Source organism: Muntiacus reevesi, chromosome 2 (genome assembly GCF_963930625.1).
Source record: "Muntiacus reevesi chromosome 2, mMunRee1.1, whole genome shotgun sequence".
NCBI lineage: Eukaryota > Metazoa > Chordata > Mammalia > Artiodactyla > Cervidae > Muntiacus > Muntiacus reevesi.
In genome coordinates, this window is record NC_089250.1 from 168,676,491 (window position 1) to 168,696,691 (window position 20,201).

General features: G+C 53.5%; 1 protein-coding gene across 7 annotated transcripts in view; it reads left to right on the plus strand.

The window, feature by feature from the left end:
• The window catches only part of PTPRE (protein tyrosine phosphatase receptor type E), a 177,667-nt gene that overhangs the window by 121,599 nt on the left and 35,867 nt on the right, over nucleotides 1-20,201 (plus strand). For 5 of the 7 annotated variants that reach the window (XM_065923536.1, XM_065923539.1, XM_065923540.1 and 2 more), the window contains 4 exons: nucleotides 11,129-11,256; nucleotides 16,592-16,691; nucleotides 16,981-17,054; nucleotides 18,744-18,880. In XM_065923536.1, the coding sequence (XP_065779608.1) occupies nucleotides 11,136-11,256; nucleotides 16,592-16,691; nucleotides 16,981-17,054; nucleotides 18,744-18,880 (432 nt within the window). In that variant the 5' untranslated portion in view covers nucleotides 11,129-11,135. Of the gene's footprint in view, nucleotides 1-11,128; nucleotides 11,257-16,591; nucleotides 16,692-16,830; nucleotides 16,881-16,980; nucleotides 17,055-18,743; nucleotides 18,881-20,201 lie in introns of those variants that run through there. The other 2 variants (XM_065923541.1, XM_065923542.1) reach the window with 1 other exon arrangement.

Sequence of the window (20,201 nt, forward strand, 5' to 3'; positions counted from 1 at the left end):
CTGGCCTTTCTCTTTCTGCTCACCCTGCACTGAAGGGCCGGATAGGCAGCCGCATGGAGACCCCTCGCCTGCCCCGGGGGTCCCTCCGGTCAGGCTGACCTGGCTGGGACCACAGCCGGGTGCTGGCTGCGGGCGGCCAGCAGGGAGCCTGGCCCCCCAAGACGGAGGGAGTGGGTGCACCCAGTGCTGCCCGCCCCGCCCCCTCTGCAGGCAGAGCCGGGCAGGCCCGGGGTGGCCTCGGGTGGTTCTGACTTCAGCTGGGGGCTCGGGAGCTTCCCTCAGCTCTGCAGATCACAGGAGAATGGACTGGGATCCCAGAAAACACCGAGCTTCCCCAGCCTGTCTCATCCGTGATCCTCGGAACCTTCCAGAAAGGGAGGTGGGGGGTGTGGGCAGACACTCTTAGCCTTGGTGTTCAGGCTCAGAGGAATCGAGGAGCCGTCTTTGTCTGCAGTTGAACAGGGGTCTGCATGGCTCTGCTGCCTCCGGGCCAGCAGTTTCTGGGGAGGCCAAGGCCTCTCCCTGGGAGGCCTCCACACAGCCACCCGGGGCCCTGAGCCCCCTGCCTGCCCAGGCTGAGTGCCCACCCCCAAGCTCTTCCACCTTCTCTTCCTCCAGCTGCCCCTGAAGGTCACTGTGACCCCTGCTCCTCTGGAAAGATTGAGGAGCAGGGCACACAGTGCCCTTGACCCCGGATCCACCTCCCGGGGCAGGTGTCAGAGGACAAGGGCTTGGAGGAAGCTCAGCCCCATTCCGCTCCTGGATCCCGGCTCCCAGCACAGCTGAGTGCCCCGTCATTGAAGCAGAGGGGGACAAGGGAGAGGACGTGTGTCCGGGTTGGGGCTGACTGGGGCTCTGATGATGGGCGGGCCTAAGCTCCCTGCCCAGCCCCTCTGGGCGCACACATCTGGGGCTCGGGGGCTGCTGGCATCCTGGCCCCACGTGATTCGGCGGCGGCTCCAGGGCATCAGCGTGGGAATAACCGGATCGGTCTGAGCTGCTTCTGAAGCTTCTTTGCAGAGAAACTGTTCTCTGGTGGGGCAACAGGGAGTTTATCTACCCTGACAAGGACCATCCCAGGAGGGCACAGCGTTCACACAGATGCAGACAGAGCAGACAAGGCATAGACGTTCTCCACGAGGACCACAGAGGGAGTGGGGGTCCAGGCTGCAGGCCGGGGGCTCAGTCGTGGAAACAGTAGCAGCTTCCCTTCTCCCTTCCCCCACCACGGGCTGTGTCCACAGTTCTGGCTGCTTCCTGGGGGGCAGGGAGGGGTGATGGGGAGCAGGTCTTCTCAAAACACCAGCGGTCACTTGGCTGAGTTTAAGGTTCCTGGCCACACGTGTGGTACCCTGGCTAACCGTGATGTCAGTAGTTATAACAACCGGCTCAGGTTGACGGTTACAGTTGACAAGACTCAGTCACATTTGTTATCTCATTGGATCCTCCTAATTTACTAATTGGGAAGGAAGATCAGAAAGGCAAAGTGTTCTGGCAAAGGCCGTCACCCCTGGAGAGAAAGAAAAAGGAGGGGAGAGACAGAGAGAAAGAGAGACACTCAACACAGCCGGGCTTCCAGCCTCGGGGAAGATGGAATCTGCTCTAATTTTCCCAAGGGTTTTATTTCCTTCCACCTTGTTCACTGAGCATCACCCCCTGTGCCAGCCAGATGGACACACGCGTGAGAGCCACTCCGCCCTCAGGATGCCCCTGGGGCAGGGGTCATTCTGTCCGGCATAATGAACTTTACCATAGTCCTGCTAGGAAGCTTTTTCTGGACGTCTTTAAGGGAACCGTCCACACCGTTGCCAGGGAAGACCCTTGGTCCTCCTTATCCCAGGGAGATCCCGGGGCTTCCCAGGGACCACGTTCTCTGCACGTGGCCCCTCCCTTCCCTCGTGATGCCCTCTGCTCCTCGTCCCACTCCCAGCCTGGACCGCTCGACTCCTCACTGAGAAGACACCCCTCTCCCCAGGCAGCCTCTCAGACCTCCCTGGAGTGGGGGGCAGGCATCCCCGCCAGGTGCTGCCAGCTCATGTGTCCACCCCCCAGGCACGTCGGAGCCGCTCTGCATGGTAATTATTCCATTGGTTCATTTCCCGCGCCGAAACACGGGCTCTGAAGGAGGCAGGGCGGCGCTCGATTCCTCTGGTTGTCTCTCCAGACTTTGGCGAGCAGTCAACTAGGTGGATATCACTGAGAGAGGAAAGAATGAATGAACCAAGAGTCAAACCAACAGAGCTGCAGGTCTACGGAGCTCACTCAGGCAGCCAGTGAACTCAGGTCTGGGAAATCAAACGTATGTGTAAACCTGGCCGCTGAGCTCCAGTCCACCTCCTCTCATCTTTGGGTGTCTCCACGGCCCGCCCCAGGGAGGTGAATGCAGTGTGGCCCAAGGTTCACCCAGCGGGGATCACCCGGCCCTTGAAGTTGGCTCCCTTCTTCTCTGTCATCCATACTCCTGAGCGGAGACCAATGGGCCTCCTTCTCCTTAGTGGGAGATGCTGGGAGGACCGTGTGGTCGCCGCCGTTTGTCACTGTCGTTTTGCTGAGTACTTTTGCAGGGCACTTCTGTATTAGCATATTCAGTTAGTGGCTTTTTTAGGAACTCTGTGCCCAAGGATGATGGATAGAAGATGCAGGAAGCGCTGAACTTTTCATTTAGATCAAATAGCTCTTCTTCTTCGTTAATTTCACTCATTTTCAGCTGCAAGTTTCACCGTGATAGGTGAATAGGTGTTAGGTGTTAATGCTCTCATAGAAGACGAACTTCACAAACCATCAGATGAGGCCAGTTGGAGATCAGAGTCATTTTCAAACAGAAAGTCAGTTAATTTTAATGGTGGTTCTGCTGTTTCTCCATTTCATGGAATCCAGCCACAACTTGAAAATTCACTCCATCAAAGGTAAGCCCTTGACATAATGGGCGATGTTACTGCAAAAGGGATAAAAGAGTTCAACATCTATCATGCAGTTATTATCTTTGTGGGATCATATCAATGTTGATGAATCTTAGTGTTTGTGGTAAATGTATCGCCCAGGGAATTAATTGCAGTGTACAAAAATTTATAATTGTGTCCAAACCAACTGTCCCATCAGTTAAAACAGAAGCTGTAGTTGTTAGACTTTATAAATGCTGATAGCCGCAAGTGATTGAAGTTGATGTTGAATTTTTTTGAATACTTTGGCTTGTAACATGAATTTTCTCTTCTCTACTCATCATCAGATTTCATTCAATGAATGGTTTGTTAATCAACCTACATATCCAAAGATGGTAAACTTGTCCCCTAAACAAGGCTGTCTTGGTTTTATTCTCTTCTAAATGCTTTGGAAACAGAAGTAGTTTATTAGAATTTAATATAAGTCGTCAACAAATAGAGCACCAAAAAACACAACCACAAAGCAAAACCAAAAGCTCTCAGCTTTTGAAGCTTTTGTGAATTGCAGTTATTGAAAACCTAGGTTATGAATAGGAAAACATTAAAATCTATTCCTACAAAAGCAAGGAAGGAAGAAAACACTTTAGTGATGACAGCCCACAAGAGGCTAATTCGAAAAAATTACAATTTTATGAAGAAGGGTACACATTAAGGATATTAAAAAATATATTCAAAGTGAAACATATTAAGAACAGACAGAGCTAAGAAACTGATTAGAGCTGGTGAATATGTGCTGATAATAAACGTTCATATTCTCACTTTATTTTCACATAGTCAATATAAAAAGTTGTTTTTTGTCCAAAAAATATGGCTGTAATGTGTGAGAAGTGTGAAAGTGAGTGGGTCAGTCACTCAGTCGTGTCCAACTCTTTGCGCCCCCATGGACTTCAGCTCACCAGGCTCCTCTGTCCCTTGAATTTTTCCAGGCAAGAATACTGGAGTGGGTAGCCATTCCCTTCTCCAGGGGATCTTCCTGACCCAGGGATTGAACCCAGGTCTCCTGTACTGAAGGCAGATTCTTTACCATCTGAACCTGTGTTTAGATATGTTAATTTTGTTTTCTAGAATTTTTCAAAATTAAAAAAAAAAGTTTCGAACATAGCTATTAATAGATTTCTATTTTAATACCATTTAATACCACCAAAATGCTCATCAGTAATTAAATGTTTTAGAAACCATGTTGCTGTTTTCAGTTGCTCAGTCATGACTGAGCAACTCTTTGTGACCCTGTGGACCACAGGATGCCAGGCCTCCCTGTCCATCACCATCTCCTGGAGCTTGCTCAAACTCATGTCCATTGAGTCAGTGATGCCATCCGACCATCTCATCCTCTGTCGTCCCCTTCTCCTCCTGCCTTCAGTCTTTCCCAGCGTCAGGGTCTTTTCTAATGAGTCAGCTCTGCACTTCAGGTGGCCAAAGTATTGGAGTTTCAGCTTCAGCATCAGTCCTTCCAATGAATATTCAGGATTGATTTCCTTTAGGATTGACTGGTTGGATCTCCTTGCAATCCAAGGGACTCTCAAGAGTCTTCTCCAACACCTCAGTTCAAAAGCCTCAATTCTTCGGCACTCAGCTTTCTTCACAGTCCAACTCTCACATCCATACATGACCACTGGAAAAACCATAGCCTTGACTAGACGGACCTTTGTTGGCAAAGTAATGTCTCTGCTTTTTAATATGTTACCTAGGCTGGTCATAGCTTTCCTTCCAAGGAGTAAGCATCTTTTAATTTCATGGCTGCAATCACCATCTGCAGTGATTTTGGAGCCCAAAAAAATGAAATCTGACACTGTTTCCATTGTTTTCCCATCTATTTGCCATGAAGTAATGGAATTGGATGCCATGATCTTTGTTTTTTGAATGTTGAGTTTTAAGCCGGCTTTTTCACTCTCCTCTTTTATCTTCATCAAGGGGCTCTTTAATCCCCTTTTGCTTTCTACGTAAGAGGGATGTCATCTGCATATCTGAGGTTGTTGATATTTCTCCCAGCAATCTTGATTCTAGCTTGTGCTTCATCCAGTCTGGAATTTCACATGATGTACTCTGCATATAAGTTAAATAAGCAGGGTAACAATATACAGCCTTGACGTACTGTTTTCCCGACTTGGAACCAGTCCATTGTTCCATGTCCTGTTCTAACTGTTGCTTCTTTACCTGCATACTGGTTTCTCAGGAGGCAGGTCAGGTGGTCTGGTATTCCCATCTCTTTAAGAATTTTCCAGTTTGTTGTGATCCACATAGTCAAAGGCTTTGGCATAGTCAATAAAGCAGAAGTAGATCTTTTTTTTAATTTTCTTGCTTTTTCGATGATCCTATGGATGTTGGCAATTGGATCTCTGGTTTCTCTGCCTTTTCTAAATCCAGCTTGAACATCTGGAAGTTCTTGGTTCATGTACTATTGAAACCTGGCTTGGAGAATTTTGAGCTTTACTTTGCTAGCATGTGAGATGAGTGCAATTGTGTGGTAGTGTGAGCATTCCTTGGCCTTGCCCTTCTTTAGGTTGAAATGAAAACTGACCTTTTCCAGTCCTCTGGCCACTGCTGAGTTTTCCAGATTTGCATAGAAAGCACATAGCTGTCATTGTTTTAGCCCCTCCTTCACTCTCCAAAGAGTCCTGGTTTAGATGAGAAATTACAGAACATCTATCCTGAGGGCTGTGAGTGCAGTGGCTTTAAATCCTCCTCTGCTCCTTTCTGAAGGAATCCCTCTGTTTTTATACTTGAGAACAATAGAACCTGGTGCTTTAACCATGTGTGAGGGGCTGGAGCAGAAGAAAGAAAACACTACCCTCTTGGGACTGTGCGGGGCAGTCTGATTCAGTCCGTCAGGACACCCAGGGCCAGCTAGGAAGGACACTTACTTCCAGGCCCCTCTGGGCAGGAGGGATCAGCCAACCAGCCTCTCCTCAAAGACACCAGCTCATCAAGGACTCCAGCCCTAAATGCCCTGGTCTCCCACCAGCTCCCCTCCCCATTCCTAAGTTGAGCACCCCAACCTCACCTCTGTCCCTCCCCTATGCCCCCAGAAAGAACTCAAGCCCCCCTCCCTTCCAGCCAAGCCCCAGATCCTGCTCCAGTTGGCAGTCTCCACTGGAATGGCCCACAGCCCCTTGAAAACCAACTTGTCACTCCCCGCAGGACAGCCGGACACTCTCCGTGGGGTTTCGGTGAGCATCGGTGGGGTGCTTTATCTCAGAACCTCAGCTGGCCCATCACACGTCACGGGAGCGCAGGAATTGGTAGCCCGTGTTCCTGTTTCATGCTCCAAGCTAAAGTGACCTGTATCCTCAGACCTCTATACTCTACCCCCACTCCCTGTCTCAGCTAATGGATGAAGTCCCCTCCCACCCACCTCCTGGTCCCTCTGAGGCCCACTCCTCACACATCGCCTGATTGCCGCCCACCTGGATTCCACCTCACATCCCGCCTCCCCTCCCTTCCCATGTCCTGGTTTAGTCCAGACCTACTCAGTCCATCGCCTAGACCAGCACATCTCTAGTCGTAATGTTCGTGCTGTTCTAACTTACTTCAGTCGTGTCCGACTCTCTGCGACCCCATGGACTGTAGCCCGCCAGGCTCCTCTGTCCATGAGGATTCTCCAGGCAAGAATACTGGAGTGGGTTGCCATTTCCTTCTCCAGGGGACCTGCCCGACCCAGGGATTAAACCCAAGTCTCTTGGGTCTCCTGCATTGGCAGGCGGGTTCTTTACCGCCAGCGCCACCTGGCGTAGAAACCACCTCGGGATCTTCCGAAGGGCGAGAGGTCAGGCCCACCCGGGAGGCTTCCCCCCACACCCCCACAGCCCCAGCCCCATCTCGGGTGGCTCATGAAGGCTTCTGGTGCTCAGTCACTCTGGAAACCTTCCTGGCAGCTCCTTGCTCAGGGTCAAGTTTCTCAGTTCAGTCTGTGTGAGCCCATCACTCTGCGTATATTTGGATTTCAAACACCGGGAATCTGGAGTTAGGCCCCGGGAACTGGCATCTTTGTTCAATGCCCCCAGTGGTTCTATTAATATAGGTTTTGGGAGGGGGCTGATTTGTTTGGCTACACCACACGGCTTGGGTGGGGGGGACCTGTTAGTTCCCCAACCAGGGATTGAACCTGGGCCCCGACAGTGAAAGGGCTGAGTCCTAATCACTGGACCGCAGGGAACCCTAATAATGCAGGTTGTTGATGGAAAACAAGATTCTGACACCAGGCGGCCCCTTTAACCTGGCACTTGAGGGCCTTCTAGACACAGCCCCGTCTTGCTACCTTTGCTCTTTTCTGCTTCCTTCCCGTCCTGGAGCTCCAGCAGACCAAGCCGTCCCCTCTCTGGACAGCAGGTCAGCCTCCGCATCCCCCAAGCCTCTGCCCCACCCCGCTGTGTCCTGGTCGGACCCCTCTGCACGCGGCCTCTGCCACCTCCCAGGTGCAGCCCCGCCCTCACCTTCCTTCCTTGGGGCTGCGGCCACACGTCCGGAGCTGGGGGCGGGGTCTGGAAGGGGGGCCCTGTTTCCTGCTCCCGCTTCCCTGGAGCAGCTCTAGGGCAGGGGTGGGACTGTATTCATCTCCCCGCTTCCAGGACCAGCATCTACCTGCCCCGTTTCCCACAGAGGAGTATTAAAAAGGCATCAGATGGAGTTAAAAGGGGCAATTTTAATCCACTGTTTAGCTGGCTGACTCTTGATGGGTGTAAAAATAAAGTCTGCTTTGTTGGAAATAAACCGTTTCGAAGATCTCAGTTCCACGGAGTGGTGTGCCTCACGCGCCTCAGTACTTAGCATTTGGTGGGCACACAAGCACAGATTAAATGCAGATTGTTAAGATTCAGCGTGGGTTTGATTACTCTTTGAAGCATTGTTTTTGCACTGATTCGCGTTTATCGACTAGCTTGTGTAAACCGTTTGAGGTGAATGGCCGGGGTCTGGCAAGTTGTCACTGGCCACACAGTGTAAGTGCTACGGTTTCCGGACTCTGGGTGGTGGGGTCGATTTGAACTCTGGAAGGACTGATGTTGAAGCTGGAACTCCAATCCTTTGGCCACCTGATGCAAAGAACTGACTCACTGGAAAAGACCCTGATGCTGGGAAGGATTGAAGGCGGGAGGAGAAGGGGACGACAGAGGATGAGATGGTTGGATGGCATCACCGACACGATGGACATGAGTCTGAGTAAACTCCGGGAGTTGGTGATGGACAGGGAGGGTCGCAGAGTCAGACACGACTGAGCGACTGGACTGAACTGAACTGAATGTTTAGTGCCCTCTGCTGGTCATACTGGGCAAATCACCTGCTGCTCTGGGAGACACTTCAGACCTCCTGGTGTCTGATACCTGATAAGCTGGTCTTTCCCAGTCTCCCCTTAGACCGTGGAACATTTGAAAGAGAGGGTTTTTTAATTGACCTATTGGTGAGAAAAATGTTCCGCTCAGAGTTCTGCCTCTCTGTGTTGTATTAAACCAATTAATACTTTCTGATTAATTAGTTGACTCAAATATTTTTTAGTGATCTCATTTCTTTTTTTTTCATTTCTTTATTGAAGTATCATTGATTTAAAATATTGTCAGTTTCAAGTGCACAGCCCTTGTTTCAGTTTTATATATATTCTTATATATATAAGACTCAGTTTCAGCTCAGTTCAGTTCAGTTGCTCAGTCATGTCCGACTCTTTGCGACCCCGTGGACTGAAGCACGCCAGGCCTCCCTGTCCATCACCAACTCCTGGAGTTTACTCAAACTCATGTCCATGGAGTCGGTGATGCCATCCAGCCATCTCATCCTCTGTCATCCCCTTCTCCGCCCGCCTTCAATCTTTCCCGGTATCAGGGTCTTTTTTCAGATTCCTGTCCACTACAGTTTGTTACTAGACATTGAACATAGTTCCTTGTGCTCTGTAGTCGGCCCCTGTTGTTTACTATTTTATGTATAACAGTGTGTGTATGTGACTCCCAAGCGGCTAATTCATCTCCTTCCCCCCTTGCTCCCCTTTGGTCGCCGTAGGTTTTCTTTCTATGTCTGTGAGTCTGTTTCTGTTTTGTAAATAAGTTCATTTGCATCATTTTTTTAGATTCCACATAAGTGATGTCATATGATATCTGTCTCTCTCTGACTTACTTCACTTAGTATAATAACCTCTAGGCCCATCCATGGTGCTGTAAATGGCCTTATTTCATTGTAAAAGAAATGAGCACCATTCCATTCTATATCTGTACCACATCTTCTTTATCCATATATTAAGAGCATCATGACAGAACTCAGTAACAATTTATTTAATACTCCGTACCCACAGCTGCCTGTCGGGGGTTGAGAGCTTTTGTCTCCAGTGGTTCTGGGTTCCGTTCGGGGCTCTTGCATTTCCTCTGAACAGACTTTGGGCCGGTTCCCCCATAGAGCCTCAGTTTCTCAGTCCTGGAGGAATTATTGTGAGGGCGGTGCCCATAGAAAAGGTCTAGCACACACTAGGTGCTCACAGAATGACAGCTATTTTGTGTGTATGGCTCGCCTTGTAAATCTGAAATATGTTTTGGAAACAAAGGAGAAGGAGGAACTGGAAGTGTTGATTGGGGTGATGGCAGTTGCTCGGGGATAATTGCCGTAGATGCGCTCAGAATGGTCTCATTCTAATAGTGGTGATTGCTGGGAGATGACTGGGCCTGTTTTGAGCTCACTCAGAAGCTTCGTCTAATTGTGAGGAACCAGTGTTTCTTGGCTTTGGTCCATTCATATTTCTCAGAGAGGCTTCTTGCAGGAAAGCGCTGCCTGTGGGCCTGGGCACCCAGGCTGACCATGGATGGGTTTATGGATGAAACGGAGGGGCTGTCCAGGAGAAAGGACACGCCGGCCCTGGCAGCATCAGATCCCACTCAGCATGTGCCACTGCCCGCCTTCACCTGCAGGGAGCAGACGGGGCTTAGGAGGGCTTTCTCCACCACTCAGAGGTCACGTCAGGATTCCCAAGGGTCTGTGGTGTCCTGGCAAACCGGAGCGCCAAGTGGGGGTCCCAGGCGACATCCTGCAGGTCTCGTGGGCTAAAGAGCCTTTTTCTCTGTTGAGCCACGTCGCGGTCCAGGCTTGGACCACATCCATGCATCCATCCATCCACCCAGCAGATAATTTCCTCTGCCCCAAGATGCCCAAGTGGCTCTGCCAGACGAGCTGACCATCCCCTCCCCCAAGCAGGGGCTTCCCTCTGCTTCCCCTGAGAGCTCAGGCCCGAGCAGAGCCAGATGCAAGCCCACCAGCCCAGAGTCGAGAAACTTAGATGAGATGATGCATGAATACCACAGGCCAAGTGCTTGACCGAGAGGAGCAGCGACAGGACGCCTGAACCTCATCCCTGTGTCACCGTTCACACCTCACCAGTGAGGGGACAGAGCTGGGCTTTATGACAGTTAGTGAGGCTCTGGAGTGGGGACCGGTGGATGTCCAGGGGCTGGAAGTATTCGGGAACCTTTTCCTATAGCTCGGGTGGGAGGCAGTCCGGGCCAGCACCAGGGAATAAGGGCCAGGGTGTGTGTGGCTGTGGTTGTGACCGCGGGGGACAGCAGACGTGGACCCTGCGCAGGTGGTCGGAGCCCCACGCCCCATCCCCCGGTCCCGTGACCACAGGCTGGTCAACCCTGATCGCTCCTCGCTGAGCCCGCGATCCTTCCCGGGGCAGTGATGCCGCTGAGAGGCGGCACAGGAACGCTCCGCTGCGTCCCGGCGGGCCGCGAGCTGCTGCTACATGTTCAGCAAGTTACGGCGGCGGCAATCCAGAAGCCAGGGTGAGCGCCTCTTTGAAGGGCTGTGAAGCTGCCGCTCAGAATCCCAGATCGCGTGTTGTTCTCAGAGTCTATTCTCCCCAGGCACGTCCAAGTTCTTGTTTGCCTCCCGTCTCCCCCTGAAAACAGACAAACAAAAGAGGAAATTAACCTGAACAGCAGGAGCGTCTATAACCTGAGGGTAGTTATGGAGTTCCTAACCCGACTTGTTCTAAGTGAAATTAATCCCCAAGTGCAGGTGGAAATCGTGCTGGTACACAGACCTCTCCTGCTAGACAGACCTCTCCCGAAGCACCCCCAGCGCCACCCTGATCCCGGCCCACCCTGGTTCTTCTTTTTTTCCCTGGATCCCTCTGTGTCTTCCTTGAGTTTCCCGCCTCGTGGAGGCTGGCCAGCCCCAGACGGGCAGTAGCGAGTCCTCTGAGCCCCGCCTGCCTCTTCCAGGGTCACCATGGAGCCCTTCTGTCCGTTCCTGCTGGCTGGTGTTAGCCTGCCCCTCGCCAAGGCTCTCAAGGGCAACGAGACCACCACCACCACCGCCGCGCAGAGCAACTGGACCTCCACGACCACAGGTAAGACCCCGCTGCCGCCCGCCCCTCGGCCCCTGCCTGTCCTCCCGATGAGCTCGCGGGGTGATGGGCAGAGAAGCGGCTTCCTCGCCTGCTTCTGATGCTGCGAGTCTGTAAGTCAGGCTGGCTAGGAACAGGTGCCCAGGATGTGACCGGAGCAAAGCTGGGCACTCAGAAGGCAGCAGGCATAACCCCGGGCTGAGAGTCGGATCAGCTCCGGTGAGGGCAGGAGAAACAGTCCACTGTGCGGGACCCAATTCAGACCAATCCTGAACAAACACTGATGGGTCCATAACAGGTATTTAAACGCTGGCATGACAGTGATGACATTCACTAAGAAAATAGTGTTTTGGATGATGAGATATTGGTATAGAGTAGTTAGGTTTATTTAAAAGAAAATAAGAGACAAAGTTCCGAATAGTCAAAGCCGTAGTTTTTCCAGTGATCATGTACTGATGTGAGAGCTGGACCGTAAAGAAGGCTGAGTGCCGAAGAATTGATGCTTTCCAACTGTAGTGCTGGAGAAGACTCTTGAGAGTCCCTTGGACAGCAAGGAGATCCAACCAGTCAATCCTAGAGGAAATCAGTCCTGAAGAGTCATTGGAAGGACTGATGATGAAGCTCCAATCCTTTGGCCACCTGATACAAAAAGCCAACTCATTGGAAAAGACCCTGATGCTGGGAAAGGCAGAAGGCAGGAGAAGGACAGGGGTGACAGAGGATGAAATGGTTGTATGGCCTCACCGACTCAATAGACGTGAATCTGAGCAAACTCCAGGAGATGGTGCAGGACAGGGAAGCCTGGGGTGCTGCAGTTCATAGAGTCACAAAGAGTCAAAAACGACATAGCAATTGAGCAACAAGGCATCTGGGCGTCTTAGAGATCCATACTTGAGTATGCAGAGGAAATCAGAGGGACATCTAGGGTGACCTGGAAAAGAGTGAGTGGCCGGGCAGGAGGTGGGCAGGGCTGCGGACCCACAGGGTTGATCCAAGAAAGTCTGGGGGCAGATACACGGGGGTTTCTCACTGTAGTTTCTCACTGATTTCATATGTCGGAAGTTAGAAAGGAGGAAAGGAAAAAGAAGTGGACACATGTGACAAGAGAAACATGCTGGGTGCCCAGACTGGGAGGGAAGACCCCACAGCGTATGGTTCCACGTGAGCGAAATGCCCGGCACAGGCCGGTCTCTGCGGGAAGCCGTGTGTGAGTGGTTGACTCGGGGGGGGGGGGGTGCTGGGGGGGACGGGGATTGACCACAGATGGGCTGGGGGATCTCAGCGGGTTGGTGAAGGTCTAAAGCTGGATGGGGGTGATGGCTGCACGACTGTGAATTTACTAAAACACGTTGAATTGCGTGCTCAGAATGGGTGTGTTTTATAGCTGGTAAATTTCACCTCCGTAAAACAAAGCAAATGCCACGCAAAGTTAAAAGAAGAGGAGGGAAGGAGAGAAGAGAAACAAGAACGAGCACTGCTGACTCGCCCGCCTGTGCTCACACCTAGCTCTGCCGCTCAGCGCCTTGAGCGAGTTGCTGCCTGCCTCGTGCCTCAGTGTCCCCATTTGCAAGATGTAGCAACAGTACCCACTTCTGCCAGTGCTGCGAGGATTAGGAGAGACAGCCGTGCTGGGTATAGAGGACTCCCCGGTGTTGGCTGTTTGTAGCAGAAGAGTATGTTGTAGGCAGCCTGTTCCCTGGCCAGACTCTCACTGCACAGAGAGCTGGCTGTCCAGCATCTTTTGGTACCTCCTTCTTGGTCGTGTGCCTGACACAGAGGGAGGTCCCACTGGGTGAGTTCTGAGCCCCCGAGGAGCTGATGGGAACTTCCCTGGCACCCCACGCCTCCCAGGTAGACTTGGAGGCCTGTCTGTGTCTGCTGGCTCCTACCCGTGGCGGGGTCAGCAGGAGCCTGTAACCAACAGGGCCTGGACCCCTCCCCCTGCCCCTGGGGCTGTTGTCAGTCCCACCCTGCTGCTCCAGCCCCACCCCTCCTTCCCCCGAGACTCCCAGACATAACACTCCAAGATTTCTGTGATAGGGCATCACTTGGAATGTGGGTCAGGGTTCTTCAGAAAAATGGAGTCCACAAGATGTGTGCCTGTATCTATACCTACACTTATCACAAGGAACTGGCTCGCTTGATTGTGGAGGCTGGTAAGTCCAAAATCTGCAGACCGGTGTCCTAGTTTCAGTCCAGAAACTGGCAGGCTGCTCTAGAAGCAGAAGGCGTGATGCCCCAGTTGGAAGGCAGTCAGGCAGGAAGAATTCCCTCTTACTCATGGGGAGGCTCTGGCTTTTTGTTCTGTTCAGACCTTCAACTGATCAGATGTGGCCCACCCACTGTGAGGAGGGCAGTCTGCTTTTCTCAGAATAACTCAGACGTTGATTCTGATCCAAACAGCATCCCTCTAGAAACACCCAGATTACTCAGATATATTGACCAATTATCTGAGCACTTTGTGGCCAGTCAAGTTGACCCATGAGATTAAGCATCACAACTTGGTCATGGCGAGCCTTCAGGAAAACAAAAATGATCAACTTCCCTCCAGGAAGAGGTACACCAAGGTGATTACAGTTGGTACCATTCAGTCAGGGGTCAAGAGTTCAAGCCCCATCCAGCCTTCACATGATTTCCTGACTTTGAACAAACATCCTTCAGAGGCCCCTGAGAGCAGGAGAATTGAGGTTCCCTGCTGACCTGAGTCTCCAGCCAGGAGAGCAGTTCCAGGTGCCTGACCATCTTTGGCAACTAGCAGCCCCATCTTCATATTCAAACCCCAGAGAAATCCAAAACCACAGAAAAGAAAGACCAGAAATGCCAGCAAGTAGAAACTGCATTCATCACGCTGCCTTGTTCCAAGCCGGCCCCCTGGGTACCGGGTCACTGGTGAGCACTGCAGCCTGGGACCCTCCGGACAGTGCTTCCCTGGGCCAGGCGGAGAGGAGCTGGCCTCTGCTCACCCTGGGCTCTGCACCTGCAGATCATGTAGCCAAACATTCAGCCCGGCGGAGCACACTTTGCGCAGAAGTCGAGAAGAAATGTTGCAGTTGTGTTGATGTACCTGCAGGAGGCACCAGGGGACCATCAGGGTGACTGGTTCCCCAGTCCGAGGTTCACCTAAAAATAAAATGATTGATAATTCAGCTCTTTAGGGCTGAGGCTTCCCAGGTGGCGCTAGTGGTAAAGATCCTGCCTGCCAATTCAGGAGATGTAAGAGATGCAGGTTCGATCCCTGGGTTGGGAAGATCCCCTGGAGGAGGGCATGGCAACCCACTCCAGTATCCTGCCTGGAGAATCCCATGCACAGAGGAGCCTGGCGGGCTCCAGTCCATAGGGTTGCACAGAGTCGGACACAACTGAAGTGGCTTAGCAGGCACACACAGGTCTGAGGCAGAACCGAGGGGCTTCCCCACCCACCACTGCCCACCCCTGCTTCGCAGGGCCGTCCATCCCAGGGGGTGGTCTGCACAAGTTTAAGTGTGCAGATGCACTGCTAAGGCCAGAACTCCCAGGACCGCCCCCGACTTTTAATTTCCAGGACCAGGTTCCATGCACGCCAGTGCACACACGTGAACACCTCTCAGGTATGTGGGCATGTTTGTTTACACGAACATCTGTCCACACCTAACTTGGAGCACTGGCTGCATAGAGTTGGAGGAGATTTGGGGGGGAAGGCTGCTCTGAGTAGACCACCAGCCTACTTACCTCTGGGAAAGCCCCCCTCTGCTACCCCCGCTCGGACCCTCAGCCCCATCCACTCTGAGCTACCTCAGTGTGAAATGAAAACAGAACGTGACTCAAATTTCCTCTTAGTCACCACACCGACTTCTCATGCAGAGCCCATTGGTGGCCCTGGAACCCAACCCAGCCCACGGGGGCCCAGGTTGGCTTTCAAAATTGTATTTCGGTTGAATTGCTCACCGATATTTAAAAATCTGATCATTTTTACATAAAAATAGAGATTGCTCCTTTTGGTGAATTGGAGAATTAAGCTCTCAAGCTGCCCCTTTCCTTGGTCCCAGCAGGCTGGGGTTGAGATGTGGCCAGTCCAGCAGGACAGACACGCACACCCCCAGCTCCCCGAGACCCTCCCCAAGCCCACTGGTCTCCGGGGGTCCCCACCTGACCTCCGCCTTCCAGAAGACAGGCAGCTGCGACATCTGACAGAAAGCCAGAGCAGGGAAACCCGTCTGCCACTGTGATCGGTCGCTTCTGTCCACGTGCACAGCCCCTCTCTGGGGGCTTGGGCCATTCAGCCCCGGTCCTTGCGGGTGTGCTCCTTGGGGAGTGAGGGCATTTTGGTGAGGAGGGGGCATCCTGAGAAGGCAGGAGCTGAGTGACTGTCAGGGGAGGAGGTGGGGTCTGAGGGTGGCAGCCAGGCCACCAGAGCCCGCTGGAATTCGGGCTTGGAGGGCAGGTCGCAGGCAGCCGCGTTGTGTCCAGGGATGGGGGGACCTGCTGGTGGAGGAAAGCCGCGAAGGGGGAGCAAGGGTGTGTCTGGGCAGGCGGGATCAGAGACGGGATCAGAGATGGGATCAGAGGCGGGATCAGAGGCGGGATCAGAGACGGGACCAGAGGCGGGTCAGAAGCTCGCAGCTCTGAGGGGCCGGCTCACCACATGGCAGGTCTCTGCCAGCCAAGGGCCGGGCTGCTGGCCTGTGCTCTGAGTTCGTGTGGAGGCCTGGGGGGCTCCCCACCCGTCCTGGGACAGGGCAGGGGTGGTGTCTGCACCCCCACTCTCTCCCATCTCCTGTTATGCGGAGGGCCAGGCGCCCAGGGCCTGGGGAAGCAGGCTACCCGGGGGTCTGGGCCTTCCCTGCCTGCAGCAGGGGGCCTTGGGCCAGTCAGGTCACCGGATCCCCAGATCGGGTTCTTCTCGGCGACACCGCTGTGCATCTAAGTGGAGGCGCCTGGGTGGGCCCCGGGGGCCAGGGCGGTGGCAAACCTGTAAAGTGGGGAGCCGGCGTCCAAGATGAGGGGCTCCGGGAGCAGTGAGTTTGCAAGCTGTGTAAAGTGGGGCGCTGGGTCCAGGGTGAAGGGCTGTTGAAGGAGAGGGTTTACAAACTGTTAAGGAGGGTTCTGGTCTCAGGGAAGAAGGGTCCACAGGGAGTGATTGCTTCCAAACTGAAGCAGGGCTCTGGTGTCCAAGAAGAAGCGCTGACGGGATGGAGGCCAATCGGTGGCCTGTGAAGCGAGGTCTGGCATCAGAGAAGAGGGGCTGGTCGGATTGGGGGTTGCTCTGCCCACTGTGAGCCTGGTGCTGGGGGTGCCCCCTGCCCAGACCCCCACTGCCCTCGCGTGGGAGTCCTGACGGGGGGCCCGCTTCGCCCCCCAGGCCCTCCAGCCCCCGGCGCGCCGCAGCCCCTGCTGGCCTGGCTGCTGCTGCCCCTGCTCGCCTTCCTGCTCTTTCTGCTGCTCGCCGCCTACTTCTTCAGGTAGGAGTGTCCGGGCCGCCGACTCGCCCCGACCTGCTGGGGAGGAAATGATGCGGAGAGGGAGGCCGTGACTGGGGGCGGGCGGGCGGGGCCGGGCGGCTGAGGGCAGGGCGGCGGGCAGGGACCCGGGACCCGGGCGGGCAGCGGCTCAGCCATGAGCAGCAGAAACAGCTTCTCCCGGCTCACCTGGTGGGTATCCCCTGCTGGGTATCCCCTGGCGGGTCACCCCGGGGACCTGGGCTCTGGGCAGGCTCCCTGGGCTGACCCCCTAATGGTCTGTGTCTCTAAGGTTCCGGAAGCAGAGGAAGGCGGTGGTCAGCGCCAACGACAAGAAGATGCCCAACGGGATCCTCGAAGAGCAAGGTAAGGGGGGACCCGGACGGGGCTGGGCGGAGGCGTGCCTTCCTCGCAGCCGAACGTTTCAACGAGAAGCCCCTCCAGCCTTGCGACTCCCATCTGGCGTTACCTGGCATCATGCTGTCTTTTATAATCAGCGCTTGCCCGTTTCAGAGCGTTCGTCATTTTCTCTCCAGTGTAAAACAGACCTTTGAGGCATTTCAGTTTGTGGCTTTGGAGGGAGATGGTGTTTCACATCCTGTTGTTTTTACAGGATTTTGAAACATCTAACATTTATCAGGGAGTCTTAGATCAGCCTTCGATAGACAGGCAGGCTCATCACCAACCTTCTCAGAAGGGTCCCCCTCGCCCCTGAATCCACACTGTTTTTCAGATCAGATGAAAGAAGGGACTTGCACCCTGTAAAGCGGGGTGCTGGATGGACCAATGTGGAGGCTCAGAGGGGGCCAGGGCCATTCCCTCCCATTCTTTTTTTAGGTTCAAAATTCAGCTACTAACTTGTACATGCCGCTTTACAAAGGCGCATTGGTTTTCTTCCCACGCGTTGAGATGTCCGAGAGAGGTACGTGAGGCAGAAGCGTTTAAAAATACCAGTTCACACCAGTGACTACAACTTCCTCAGTCAGCTTGCTGCCGACTTGTTCCGTGGTTTGGGGGAGCAGGGGTGCTGTCAGACTTCACCTGAATTGCACAACTGACCCAAGACTCCGCAGAGAGTCATCAGCAGCGAGGGACCTCGGCCAGACCCAGGGGGGCAGTTTTGCGGGGCTGGGGGGGACCCGCGACCCCGCTTAGATGATAGCACGTGGCCTCCAGCCCCTCCTTCCTGCCTCCTGCTCCTGCCCCGCCCATCCCAACAGCCCGGATGGGGCAAGGAGGGTGAGGCTGGCGAGGCCGCCTGGCTCATCCTGGAGTGTCCGTCTCCGGGAGGGGTGAGCCCTGGGGCGTCGGAACAGCTCTGCAGGTGGGGACTGGCCCTGCCGCCTGTGACAGCAGAGCGATGTAGCCTCGTGGAGGACAGCGGCTCGTTCCCCAGGACGGGAAGCACATGCCCCCGGGAGTCGCTGTCTGTCTCCTCTGAGTCTGTGGAAGCAGCTTGTCCGGGGGCCCCCTTGCAGTTTGGCCCTTCTCCTTTTCGATGCCTCTAGCCCCTCCCCCTCAAAAACCTAAGGGTGCTATCTCTTATTTCTCCTGGAGCTGATGGGATTTGAGTAACTGCTGCGAAGTCTACTGTCGTTACCTTTGTTAACCAGGACTATCTGTTACAAAGACAAGGCTAAGGGGGTCTCCTAACTGGACAAGGTCCCAGTTCGTTACCAGTCTGTGCCCAGAAACCTGTCGTTACTCAACTCTGTTCCAAACCTGGAGTGTGAAGGTGCCTAAGTCCTTCATAGAAGGAGCAGGGGACAGACGGAAGGACAGGTGGGTGGGTGGGCACGTAAGCTGGGAGGATGAGGCATCTCTGGTTGGCAAGAGCAAGTAACACCAGCCAGAGGGGTCTGTCCAGCCGTCACGAAGAGTGATGAGGGTATATTGTAGGAGACAGAGTTTGCCTTCCGCTGCTCATGGTCTGAGAGGAACATCCCCCTCCAGCTGCATCATTCCTCCAGGAGGTTGTCCGTCCGTCTGGTCAGTAGGTCACCCGCCCATCTGGGAGCACGGCTCAACGGCCCCGTGTTTCTGTTGACCCCACAGAGCAGCAGAGGGTGATGCTTCTCAGCAGGTCCCCGTCGGGGCCGAAGAAGTTCTTCCCCATCCCCGTGGCGCACCTGGAGGACGAGATCCGCGCCCGCTCGGCGGACGACTGCAAGCGGTTTCGAGAGGAGTTCAACGTGAGTCTGAGCCCTCTGTCTCATCGTGTGGAAGGGCACTGGGATGTGGGGTGTTGTGTTACATGATAAATTACCCCAAAGGTGCAGAACGCTCACATCTGCCATGACGCAGCCCCCAAAACGGAGTTCCGGGGAAACGGTTTCTGCTGCAATGCCCTCCGCTGACCCTCATCCCCATTGATAAGATGAGATGGTTGAGGGGGAGCTTCAGAGCCTCCTTCCAAGTCACACACTCTGAGCTCTGAGTTCTGAATCAAGTAAGAAGGTAGCACCATTACCCCAATGATGTGCATGACCAGAGCGAGCAGACCGTGGGATAGTTTGATGCTGAGAGCAAAGGAGCCCTCGGATTACCCTGCACAACCTCAGTTAGACGGTCTAGGGGACGGCCGTGAGGGGATATTTCTCTGTCTCCACAACCCTTTGGTTCTGCCCAAGTCAGGGTGTTGGTCCTGCTCCCGCTGTTTTGGATGAACTTGACAATGGCAAAGCTAACTAAGATGAATTTTAACCAACTGGTCCAGCCTGCTGATAGCAAACAGATCCTCCTAACTCTCAACAAAAATACAAGTGTACAATAATGACACATCCCCTTGAGTTACTAATATTTAAGGTCCCATGAATTGTGAAGCTGCTAGATAGATAGATAGGTGGACAGATAGGTAGATAGGTAGAGAGACAGACAGGTGGAGAGATAGATAGGTAGGTAGGTGGATAAGCAGTTAGGTGGATAGGTAGATAGACATATAAATAACAACAGAGGGATGGATGGACAGATGGACTGATAGATGCTTGGATGCTCAAGCAGACAGACAGACACTGGGAAAGGTTGTCTCGGATTTGGCTGCTCAGTGTTTATCCCTGATCGTGTTTTGAGCCTCCGTTTATGCATCTTCCTCATTTCATAAATGCCCATGTGCTGGTGTCGAGCCTGAAAGAAGGCAGCTTTCCAGCAGGAGGGCCGCCTGGTCCTGACCCTGACTGTGCCACCCTGCCCCAACACGTCAGTTCGCCTCCTGGAAGCCAGTTTCCTTCATCTTGAACGAGCCGGGTGGGAAGATGCTTTCACGACCTCCCAAGTCAAATGTGAGGTTCGGACTTTGTGAAAAGCAAAGATGGTACAATTGTGGTCTCCGAAGGCAGGGTGACTCCGGCTGCAGACAAGTGACTTTTCACCCAGAAGCAGCCCTGGAAGGAACAGCAGGCTGATGGCACATTTAGACCGTATTTTTCACTTATTTTTTGACACAAGTCCTCTTTTGCCTTTATCATGCTTCCTTTTAATTGTTTCCAAATGTGTCCCTTCGGGGGGAAATTAGGC